The 12,691-nt window shown below is 42.0% G+C and overlaps 2 protein-coding genes across 2 annotated transcripts in view; both read left to right on the top strand.

Moving 5' to 3' along the window:
* The window catches only part of ak9 (adenylate kinase 9), a 269,716-nt gene extending 267,161 nt beyond the window's left edge, over positions 1–2,555 (top strand). The window contains exon 39 of the mRNA XM_043675331.1: positions 1,794–2,555. Coding sequence (XP_043531266.1) covers positions 1,794–2,005 — 212 coding nt within the window. The 3' untranslated portion in view covers positions 2,006–2,555. The remainder of the gene's footprint in view (positions 1–1,793) is intronic.
* Positions 2,556–12,309: 9,754 nt separating this feature from the next.
* The window catches only part of zbtb24 (zinc finger and BTB domain containing 24), a 25,479-nt gene continuing 25,097 nt past the window's right edge, over positions 12,310–12,691 (top strand). The window contains exon 1 of the mRNA XM_043687112.1: positions 12,310–12,387. The gene's annotated coding sequence lies outside the window, so the exon portion shown is untranslated. The remainder of the gene's footprint in view (positions 12,388–12,691) is intronic.

Genomic DNA, 12,691 nt, shown 5'->3' with positions numbered 1-12,691 from the left:
GCCTCTTAGGTCCCTTGTAAATTTTTCCCCTCTCACCCTAAACCTATGCCCTCTAGTTCTGGACTCCCCCAACCCAGGGAAAAGACCTTGTCTATTTATGCTATCCATGTGCCTCATGATTTTATAAACCTCAATAAGGTCACCTGTCAGCCTCCAATGCTCCAGGGAAAATAGGCCCAGCATATTCAGCCTGTCTCTGTAGTTCAAATCCTCCAACCCTGGCAACATCCTTGTAAATCTTTTCTGAACCCTTTCAAGTTTCACAACATCCTTCCAATAGGAGGGAGACCAGAATTGCACACAATATTTCAAAAGTGGTCTAATCAATGTCCTGTATAGCTGCAACATGACCTCCCAACTCCTATCTTCGGAAAATTTGCTGAAATTATTAATTACAAACTTGAGCCACACAGCAGCTTTGTGGTAAATCAAAAATTTTGAATCTTAAAAATAAAACAGACACCTGATTCCAAATTCTACATGCCTTGTCAACAAATTTACGAGGAATCATTCCTCATCAATGAAACACATTGACAATGATACATACTTTTCTTTAATATGGAACAGTATATCAATTGTATCTGTAGTTGAGGGATGTTGGAGTCAATCACGATTACTCAAGAAATCCTGTAATGCTGACAGAGCATAAGAAAATATTTTATTTGCTACAATGGACTTACATTTAAATTTCTTTTGGAGAAACTTAAACTCACACCAAAAGTACCTTTACAGCTGTTTCTTCAAGATTGTCATTTTTGTCTGATAGTTGTAAGCCATCAGTTTTTGCTTAGTGCTGAAACTTGCTGCCACACAGAACATCTACCATCAAAACTAGTTACTTTGTCTTTGGGGAGAAATTTGGGTGTGACATAAGTTAACTTGTAAATCCACATGAATTTCCAGCTGGGATGAGAATGAGAGAGAGTTTTTGTTAACTTCATAAGCAATAATGACATAAATCATTTAAGATTCATTTCTTCATGTATTCTTATTCAAGAAAGTAGTCAGGTTACAAAAGAAAAAAATAGTTAAATTGCAGAAACATACTCAGATGCAGATGCAGATGCTGATTTCTGTGAAAATGCAATGTGGCTGATCCAGCATTAACTTTGAGGCCTGATTTAGAAATGGAATATGAGATGCCCCTCTATCATTCCATGAAAGACAAAGCAATGGGTCCAAGATGGGAATGGAGCACAGGCTTCGGAGAGGAGATAGGATAGCACCTGGGAAGGTAGGGAGTGGTGAGACCACAGGTAAGAAATAAGGAATTTATCTAAAACAGACCATTTGAAAATTTGAGTAATATACTGTCTACGTGACTTACAATGTTTCAATATCTGATGAATTCTCATTGAGTTAAAGTGCTACCTTGGATTGCTTTCTGGGGTGGACATTCCCAACGTTGACTTAATAAATGATCATTGTCCTTATCTCAAGGCTCCTAAGATTATTTCATAAAATAATTACCACATTTGTAACAAGCAACACATCTTCAGCCAGTCTTAAATCCAGGAACCAATTTGGCGAGATACAGGTGATTCATAGCATACTTTCACAAAGGAGGCCTATTTCCATAAATAGAAGTCTATAATCATGAGTCACAAATATTTTCCCTGAGTGGGTGTTACAACATTATTCAGTCTCAGCTCCAGAACTTCTCCAATTATATTTCCTATTACGGTTCAATATTTCAATTTTAAACCAGATATTTTAAAATTGTTCACTAGATTTTTCCATGATTTTCAATTTATAGAAAGAAAAATAATTTTAGATATATTTTCTGTTTCCAGCGTACAATCCAAACAGCTTTGACTATGTGAAAAAGAAATACAGAAAGAAGTTGGAGCAGTATGAAGAACATTGTGAACTTATCCGTTACCTCGGATCAAAGATGACCAGAAAGTACAAGGAGCCCAAAGATAGACCTATTGACTTTGATCACAAGTTACAAAAGTTCCTATCACTCAAAAACTTGGATCCTACAGTAACTGGAGTTCCTTAAGAAGATTTGCCTTCACTAAACCTGTCACTATTTTTGAAATTGAATTATCTATCAGCCAGCAAACATTTTTCTTCGAGTCACACATTCTTTAATACCTGTCAGTTCTTCAAGAAATGGTAAATGCCACACTGTTAATTAAAGATGTTTTTGTATCACATTTTAGAAAAGTCCGCAATGTTGCTTTTCTTTATATTTATTGTCTCCATGGCATTAGCTTTGACCCTACAGAAGTGGACAATCACCTTGCTCCTGTGTATCTTACAAATTTTATTACCTCATTAGTAGCTAGAAGGCATGTAAGAGCAGCCTAGTGATGCTTGCTTTGTTTCTTCCCCTAATTGCTCTGATTAAGTACTTACTCCCTGTCTATGTTAACCCAGCTTTGATTTTATTTTGCAGAGAATCACAGCCATGAAACTTTCCTGTTCTAAAGGAGTGATTAATTTGTTTCATAATGCACCTGCCTAGTAGACGGGCTTTGTGTTGCATTCTTACCTCTAAAGATTTTCAAACTTTTTTTGCTTTATTCTGCTCATAAGCTACATTTAAAACTGAGAACAAATATTTACTTGAAATAAATGGTATACTAGTAACTATTGGTTTATCTTCAATGGCATGATGTGCAGACAACAATAAAAACTAATTCAATGCATGTGTATTTATAGAGGAAATATTGGAAGCAAAGGTATTTTATGTAGAAAGATAAAAAGGTTGAAAAAACATCAGATGGAGATATTTGAATCAGAGCTGTTATCTACCTTGAATTGCTGAATTAACAAACATGGGACTGAAAGTTACCATGTTTCGACAGTGTCATTTTCCTTGAGTTTCATGGAGTGTTTCTCTTTCAAGGCCTAATGAGTCAATTGTCCCAAACTCACCTCATTAACTGCCTACCCTATCCCTATGGCACTCATTTTTCCCAATGATAACCTGATTCTAACTCTCCCCGTAGACAGAAGAAAAACTCACCACTGCCAGGATATTCTGGAATAGTGTTGTTTTGGAACCCCAACTGTGCACCTGGTCAAGCGTTTTCAGTCCAGAGTTGCCTATCACTGTCAACATAGGACAACCCCAGTGCTTCTCACACTTACAACTGCACACGCCTACCCCAATCACATTTAAGTACCAGGCCACAAACCTTACTGGTCCTTAGTCATAACTCATCTTAAAATCCTTTCGAAGTCAATTCAACTCTCTCTCCAGTGCCCACGAGAGCCCAGCATCTCACCATTGTACACTGTGTGGCCATCTCTAATAACTACATACAACACTGACTTTTATTTGCAGAAACCAAAAGTGAACAGATGTCAAACCAACAGAGGTTGCATTTCTTCCCTGCATACAAACAAACTGTTTGCGTAAGAACAACAAGTATTTTACTATCAATGTGTGATCACTGCACCCAGCTGGGGTCAGTGAAATTCTGTCTGGCCTGATGCAGCTGTGCTCTGTCATGTAAAAAGTGATGTTTCTCTTGCTCAATGTCCCCATTCACTTCCTTGGAAGACTGCTCCCACTCTCCTAGTTTCTCCACATTTATCACATCCACCTGCTTCAGTTGTGCAGAGCACTTCATGCTAGGATTACACACCACTCTCTGTCTAGACTATACTGAAGAGCTTTACCAGATCTGATCAACCTCACCTTCAGCAGTGAGATAAAACAAAGAACTCCAGTTGCTAGAAATCTGAAAGAAACATTTCTGGAGAAACTCAGCAGATCTGGCAGCATCTGTGGAGAGAAAGCAGAGTTAATGTTTGAGATTTTGGAGAATATTTGTAGCTCAGGTTGTAGTTCAGGTTGTAAATTTGCTCACTGAGCTGGTAGATTTGTTCTCAGATGTTTTGTCACTATATTAGATAACATCATCAGTGAGCCTCCGATGAAGCATTGGTGTTCTATCCCATTTGCTATTTATCTGTTACCATAAATCTGAAATCAAGGACCCCAAGAAAAATTGGAATCAATAGTATCGATGGGCAAACTCTGCGCTGGTTGCAGTCATACCTGGCACATAGGTAGACGGTTGTTAGAGGTCAGTCATCTCAGCTCTAGAACATCTCTGCAAATGTTCCTCAGGATCGTATCCTAAGCTCAACAATCTTCAGTTGCTTTATCAATGGCCTTCAATCCATCATAAGGTCAGAAGTGGGGATGTTCACTGATGATTGTACAATGTTCAGCACCATTCGTGACACCTCAGATACTGAAGCAATCCGTGTTCAAATGCATCAAGATCTGGATGGAATCCAGGCTTGGGCTGAAAAGTGGCAAGTAACATTCATTCCATAAAAATGCCAAGCAATGACATCTCCAATAAGAAGCAATCAAATTACTGCCCTTGCCATTCAATGGTATTACCATCACTGTCAACATACTTGGGATTACCATTGACCAGAAAGTTAACTGGACTCACTATATAAATACAGTGGCTACAAGAGCTGTTCAAAGGCTAGTGTTACTGCGGCAAGTAACTCACCTCCTGGCTCCCAAAGTCAGTCCATCATCTGCAAGGCACAAGTCAGGAGTGTGATGCAATACTTGCAGCTTCCTGGGTGGGTTCAGCTCCAACAACAGTCAAGAAACTTGATACCATTCAGGATAAAGCAACCTGCTGATTGAACATCCACAAGCATCCACTCTGTCTATCTTGATGCTCAGTAGCAGCAGTGTGTACTATCTACAAGATACGTTGTAGAAATTCACCAACGATCTTTAGACGGCATCTTCCAAACCCATGAACCACTGTTTTTAAGGTGAGAGGAAAAGATTTAAAAAGGACATGAGAGCATCTTTTTTACACAGAAAGTGGAATGAACAGCCAAAGAAAATGGTGGATGCAGCACGGTTACAACATTTAAAAGACATGAGTTCATGAATAGGAAACGTTTGGAGGGATGTGGGCCAAAGCACAGGCAGGTGGGACTAGTTTATTTTGGGAACACGGTCAGTGTGCAGTGGTGCAACCAAAGGATCTGTTTCTATGTTGTATGATTCTATAACTCTATAAGCCGATCACCATCCTGATTTGGAAATATATCATCATTCCTTCACTGTTGCTGGCTCAAAATCCTGAAAGTCCTTTCCAAAGGGATTTGTAGGTCAACCCATACCATATAGACTGCAGCAGTTCTAGAAGGCAGCTCACAACCACCTTTTCAATGGCAATTAGGGACTGACAATAATTCCAAGCCAACCAGGGACACCCATGTCCCACAAGTGGATATAAAATAAATGGCAGCGCATGACACTGAGACTGCATCTCAGAATGGAGCAAGAACAACTGTCGGACGTGTTCTGAACATCATAGAGATATCTGTGACGCTGGATGGATTTGAAACATGAAGAAATTTCAATTCAAATCCATATGGGTTGAGTCTGAGCCAGAGGCAGTCACTGCGGAATGTGATGTGCCTGTGGAAGCAAATTTTGGCAAATACCTTTTCAAATAATAGGAACAACAACAAAAGTAATGATGGTGAACAAGAAGGAAGATTAAAATCTCCATCAGAGAGAGGAACAGAACTTCTGGGAGAGATGCAGCAGCAAGATAAACACTGAAATAAAACAAAGAACTCCACATGCTGGAAAACTAAACATAAACAAAAATAGAAATTGCTGGAGAAACTCGGCAGGTCTGGCAACATCTGTGGAGAGAGAAAGCAGAGTTAAAGTTTTGGGTCGAGTGACTCTTCTTCAGAACTGGAACTCCAAAGAAGGCCAACCAGAGTCAAAACATTAACTCTGCTTTCCCTCTCCACAGATGTTGCCAGTCCTGCTGAGTTTCTCCAGCATTCTCTGCTTTTCTTTCATTTTCAGCAGACCTATTGCCCACTCCATTATGGCCCTAGTTGAAAAATAGGCTATGTTGAATCTGTGGTCTACCACAATCAGGGAATTTCACAACAGAGTCAACAGCCATGGATGCAGTGGAATATCCCAGGTCTCCCAGTAAACATCCATGTTGGCACCTGGACCTTCAGAAGCAGCAGGAACATGAGAGTTGTCAAGCATATAGGGGTTATGGCAGCTCCCAGGGTATCAGGCACAAATCTGTAAAAAATCTGTGAGCATCATGCTAAACAAGCCCCCATCGAGGTGGCAGATAGTATAATAATTAGCTGTATATTAATGAGGTGAGATTCAATGTTAGAGACAATGATCATGAGCAATAATCCCCATTAATGGGCATCTCGTTATCTCAAGAATCTCATCCTGATGTCTGGAACTTAGTTGGAAAATGTAACTTCTTTTTCCTGCCATTGCAAAAGGTGTAGCTGAACTTCTCCCATGATTCTCCCAGATTTCCCAGCATAACCCATTTCATTCAGGGCCATGAAAGATTCCAACACTGGACTCAGGTTTGCAGGAACAGAGGGTTGACAATTACTTGAGACCCAAATATGACATAGCATAAATTCCCATACCTTCCTAATTCCGTGGAATCAGTATTATCCGTCAGCTGGAAAGCTGTCACTCCTTCTAGAATCCCAGCAGATCTTACGCCTGCATTAGTCAGATCCTAGAATGAAATCTGGCTTGTTAGGTCATATTTTATTTATTTAGGTTTAATGTGACAGTTTTCACTGAAACATCAACACACAAGGCTGCAAATTTGGTTTTAATAATATAGTAAATTTAATAGGCATTGGCTTAATGTGTTGCCTAAAATTCCTAGTCCCAAGAACTCTTGATCACAACAGTCAGTGTTATTAATTAATTCTGCCAAAAGCTTCAGGTATCAGCAATGTCTTGTGGCCTGGAAAGATTCACCCTAGTTACTAAAGTGGCAATCACCTTCCAAGATCCCATCACTTTCACAAGGTGCAGAAGCTGTGCACTTCATACCTTAGACCATAAGACACCCACACAGTTACCTTTTATACATTCAGCCTTTGTTGGAATCTGTGGAGATGGTGGAGAGGTCCTCAGTATGGCTACCACATGTACAGTCTGCTGTATGTGTGTCAAGAGGCTTCATCAATAGATATCTCAATCAGGGCAATGATGTGCATTGTCCATGTAGAGATATCCTTGTTAGGGCATCCAAGTCCTAATATGTGTAAATAATTGTTGAAGTATCACCTCACTGAGAAGCTTTGTTTCTGATAAGGGCTCAATGAAACCATCACTAATGGATTTAGGCAGATAAGTTGTGGTCATTCCTGTGTCCTCTAAACTAAGGGCTGCTACACAAATAAGTGAGGATCACATGTGTCTGCAAGCCCAGGACCAGCATCAGTTTCCAGTGAATGTGGAGTCAACCCCTTCTGAGGAATTTCCAACTTAGGTGGCCTCATGATGTAGCAAATATGCCGGAAAGCTACCGTCACTCATCTTCCATGGAATGCCATGCAGATGAGAGGGAGCAGTGGTGCTATACTCTGTTCAAAAGTGGAGATTAGATTAGATTAGATTAGACTACTTGCAGTGTGGAATCAGGCCCTTCGGCCCAACAAGTCCACACCGACCCACCGAAGCGCAACCCACCCATACCCCTTCATTTACCCCTCACCTAACACTACGGAGAATTTAGAATGGCCAATTCACCTGACCTGCACATCTTTGGACTGTGGGAGGAAACCGGAGCACCCAGAGGAAACCCACGCAGACGCGGGGAGAATGTGCAAACTCCACACAGTCAGTCGCCTGAGGCGGGAATTGAACCCGGGTCTCTGGCGCTGTGAGGCAGCAGTGCTAACCACTGTGCCACCGTGCCGCCCACATCTGAATAAAGTGTCATGCTGTCCAGCATTTCTGAAATGCAGCATCTTCTACCACTGGGACCAACAAGGCCCACAGGATGGCCCCTCCACATCAGGTTTCCATACAGGTCATGTCTGGGGCTTTGAACCAATAACGTCCAAAGGACATTGCCTTGATCCTCAGAATCACAGCTCCAAACAACTGCAGGACACACCAAGGCAATGGAAGAGACAATGGGGATCTGTGAGGCCTCCAGCATTGTGCCAAGAAAGAAGGTGAGGATATTTTTCAAACAGAACAACATCTTCAGCATCCTACAGCATGTCGACCAAAGCAACAGGGGGAGGACTTCCTCATGAATGTCATTCAGTGGGACTCAGATGTGTGATGTTCTCTTTCAGTGATTGCAAATACTTTAATGGTGCTGATGCCAGTGTTCCCTGCATAATTCCAAATGCAAATGCTGTTTAATGGTTCATTCTGTTTAATAAATGTTGAGATAACAAACAAAGGAGAGATGGAAGTCTTTACAACATCTGATGTTCCCTCATTTAATCCTGACAAAATTTCAAGTCAGTATGGGTGCTATGGAAAAGATAGCTATCACTCAGATAGGGTTAGAGCAATGGGTGGCACTAAGGAAGGCTAGTTTATCTCTACCATTGTTCTTGTAGTTGCAGCTAAAGTGATCACACAGCCAATGATGAAAAGTAAGCATTTACTTGCAAATGTGATAATATATTTATAATGTAGTGTGACCACTGCCACCTATGGAAAGTCTTGACCTGACACATAGCTGTGTTTTAAAAATGTTGCCAGCACCAGGAATCCTAGGAGGTCCTGTCAGTGGTGAGTGTTCTGCGGCTGGTGAGCTCATCCTAGAGAGAAAAGGGCACCATAGCAAGTGCATAGAGAATGAGGCAAGCTGCAGAGAATTGTGGGTGAGCTCGCTAGAGTTCACAGGGGAAGCCCTCTACGGAACTGCCCAAAGTTTATACTTAGCAGCTTTTTTTGGGAAAATTCAACTTATTTTTTCTTTGTTTCTGCTTCCAAATCCAGCCTCATATTCCTTCAGCCTGCCTGCTCCCCAGCACTAACTCAACAGAGCTCCATAAATTGAGGGTCTTTTATATGGTTCCAAACCACATTAATATCCACTCCAGTTTTATTTTCCCTGGAAATCTAAAGATTCAGATGATCCCTCAGTTAGGATCTGATCCAAAAAACACACACTCTGAAAAGTACAGACACTAAAACTGATTTCTGGAATGCAGGGATATGTAAAGGAGAACAAAACGAATGTTGTGGTTCCACAGAATCTATGGACACAGCACAGGTCCAGCATGTTCCTGACAGCATCAGGTTGGACACCTTAATTAGCTGTCAGCTAAAGCTCAGCCACTCTGTTCTCCCACTATCCAGACAGCTTCTTGCACAGTACAGAAAGCGGGTCAGAATCTTGAGACCCAGCAACCCTCTATTTGTCTTTACCCTTTGTTTCTAATTATGAATCAGCTTGCTCTACAGGAGAAAGTGGCGATTTCATTATGCAACAATTGCTTATTGATCCTTGTCTGCATGTATCCACATCATACATATAGTGAGCATCAATGTTAGGTTCTATTCAATTGGTCACTCAAGTCAATCTGTATTACACTTTGAAGTCAGGTGTCATATACAGTAGTCCTGGTGCCAGCCACCTAGTGTGCTACACACTTACACAAACACATAGCCTAATGCCATCAAGAAGCAATCATGATTCCTCATACTAAATAAGTTCTCATTAGCATCAACTCTCACTGTGAAGTTTATTGGGCAACTGCTGTGCCCAAGATTGCAAGAAAGTACAGTTGTGTACGTAGCCCTGTCCATCACTCAAACAAGATTTCCATCCATTGATTCTGTCTATATTTCCTGCTGCCTCAGGAGAGCAGCCAACATAAGTTAGGACCCCTCTTCCACACTCTTCTGCCAGACAGCAAATACAAAAGTTCGAAAACACCAACGAACAGATTCAAGGACAGCTTCTTCCCCATTATTATCGGAGTCTGAACGGATCTCGTATATATTAAAGTTGAATTTTCTCTGTACCTTCTCTGTAAGTAGAACACTATATTCTGCATTCTATTCTATTCGCCTGATGTACTGATGTAAGGGATGATTTGCCTGGATAGTATGCAAAATAATACTTATCACTGTATTTTGGTACACGTGACAATAATAAATCAAATCAAACCAAATCAAGTCACTGGGGTATAGGTAGCCATCACTGACTGCATTTACTGATGTAGAGCTCATTTCTTTCCATTGACACTCACTGGGAAGCAGTTTCCTTCACTGACAGATCATAGAACTCATCGTCACCACCAGCACTCCTAGATCATAGAGCCTTCACAGCGTGGAAAGAGACACTTTGGCCTATCGTGTTTGCACTGGTCATCAAACATCCTTACATCTATTCTATTCCTGTTTTCCAGCACTTGGCCTATGATGTTTGCTATGATGCTTGTATGCTATGATGTTTCAAGAGTTCATCTAAATATTTCTTAAGTACCTTGAGCATTTCTGCTCTTCCATTCTCTTACTAGCCATTCCTGTGTCAAGAAATCTGAGTTCAAGTCCCTCCTGCTCCAGAAATAACATGCCTGAATAAGTGATTAAAAACTGTATATTTAAAAATTCCACAGCATGTAGAAGTGTCCCTTATTTCTGAAAATCTCACTTTAATTTCTACAATAAAATAAAACAAAGAACGGCAATGCTACAGACCTGAAACAAAAATAGAAATTGCTGAAGAAACTCAGCAGGTCTGACAGTATTTGTGGAGAGAAAGCAGAGTTAACATTTCGGATCCAATGACCTTTTCTCATAACTATTAATAGCAAGGAAAGGTGGTATGTATGCTGAAAACAGGGAGTTGGGTGGAGGGAGGGTGGGTGAAGATAGATGATAGATGGAGATGGAGCCCAGAGACAGAGGGGAAAAGACAGTTAGACAAACAAAAGGATGGACAATGCTAAGCCAGGGAGAAAGAAAAGCTGATAATGGGGACAAAGGTGAAAGTGAGCTGGCTGTACTGAAAGCAGCCCATGTCATGACAGGGCCAAGGGTATGGGGTGGGTAAAGGGCATAGAGGAAGGAGTTCAGGTTCTAAAATTCAAAGGGATCATAAGCAGCCTTTTCCACCACCTCCAGCAGGATGCCACCACCAGGCATATATTCCCCTTTCCTCCCTTGTCAATATTTTGCAGTGACTGTTCCCTCCAGAACACTCTGGTCCTCCTCCATTCCCGGCACTTTCCCATGTAATTGAAGAAGGTGAAACACCTGTCTGTTTATTTCCTCCCTCCTCAATATTCAAGGCTACAGACAACCTTCCAGATTAAGCAGCAATTTACCTGAACTTCACTCAGTCTGGTGTACTGTGTTCTCTGCTCACAAAGTCGTCTGCTCTGTATTGGAGAGATGCAACACAGAGTGGGCGAATGCTTTGCAGAATACCTACATTCTGTCGCAAAAAATGACCCCGAGCTTCCAGTCACCTGAGACTGCAACACAACACCTTGTTCCCTGGCCAACATCTCGGTCCAGGCTTGCTGCAAGTGCTCCAGCAAAACTCAGAGCAAACTGGAAGAACGGCATCTCATTTTCCACTTGGTGATCCTGCAGCCTTCACGACTCAACAAATCGAAGGACCGAACACCTCCTTCCATGACTTTCACCCACACCCACAGCCCTGTCATGACATGGGCTGCTTTCAGCACATCAAATCCATTTTTACCTACTTATGGCCCCCATTATCCACTTTTCTTTCTCCCTCCTTACCGTTATCCATCCCTTCGTCTGCCTGTCTTTGTCCCTCTCTAGGCTCCATCTATTCTCTTACACCTTCCCTTATCTTCTGCCCTCCACATAACATGTCACCTTTTCCTAGCTACTGACAGTTTTGAAGAAGGGTCACTGGACATGAGATGTTAGCTCTGCTTTATCTCCACAGATGCTGCCAACCTGTTGAATTTCTCCAGCAATTTCTGTTTATATTACTTCTTCTGGAAATCTGTGAGGTATGCAATTGCTAAGTAAATCTACCTCTTTGTTTAAGCTTTTGGTCATCTGCCCTAACAAATATGGCGAGGAGTCAAAAATTCAGCTTGAGAAACCTCCTTGGCTCTTGGGACATTTTAGGGAAAGTGAGTAATTCAGATGCTGGAGATCACAGTCAAGATTAGAGTGGTGCTGGAAAAGCACAGCAGGTCAGACAGCATCCGAGTAGCAGAAGCCCAAACGCGGATTTTTTTGCTCCTCAGATGCTGCCTGACCTTCTGTGCTTTTCCAGCACCACTCTAATCTTGGGACATTGTGCTATCTTGGAACAAAACAAAGAACTGCGGATGCTGGAAAGCTTAAACAAGAACAGAAAATGCAGGAGAAACTCAGTAAATCCACAGAGTTTTGAGGAAGAGCCACTGGAGCCGAAACATGAACTTTGTTTTCAGTTCCCAAAAGCTGCCAGAGTTGCTGTGCTATCCTGGGCGCTGCTCTCACTTGCTCAGACCCAATGGGGAGCTGTAGCTGCTCTCTGCTGCCCCCTCTTGGTGTCAGAGGCGGACTCCGTGCTGAGTCTCGCGCGAGTCGCCGTGCCGCCGCCGCCATCTTGTTGGTGCCGCAGGGTAAGGTCCCGGCAGCGGAGCGTCCACCGTTTCACCTTTAACCCGATCCCCGCTTTGCGCGCACTTGAGAAACTCGGCTGGTCTTTCACCTACATTAATCCTGTAAATACATTCACAAACCCCGAGTTCAGGAAACACTCCGCCTCAGAAAAAAATACTTTTAATTCTTCGCCTGAGAGTCAGTGAAAGGAGAGGGGCCTTGGCGCAAACTTCAAACCCCAGCAACTCAGGGAGAGGGGAGAGGGGGAGAGAGGAGAGAGAGGGGAGGGAGGGGAGAGAGAGAGAGGAGGGAGGGGAGAGAGGG

The sequence above is a fragment of the Chiloscyllium plagiosum genome, chromosome 3, assembly GCF_004010195.1.
Source record: "Chiloscyllium plagiosum isolate BGI_BamShark_2017 chromosome 3, ASM401019v2, whole genome shotgun sequence".
Classification (NCBI taxonomy): domain Eukaryota; kingdom Metazoa; phylum Chordata; class Chondrichthyes; order Orectolobiformes; family Hemiscylliidae; genus Chiloscyllium; species Chiloscyllium plagiosum.
The sequence above is the reverse complement of the archived record's forward strand: the minus strand, read 5'-3'. Positions and strand labels throughout refer to the sequence as shown.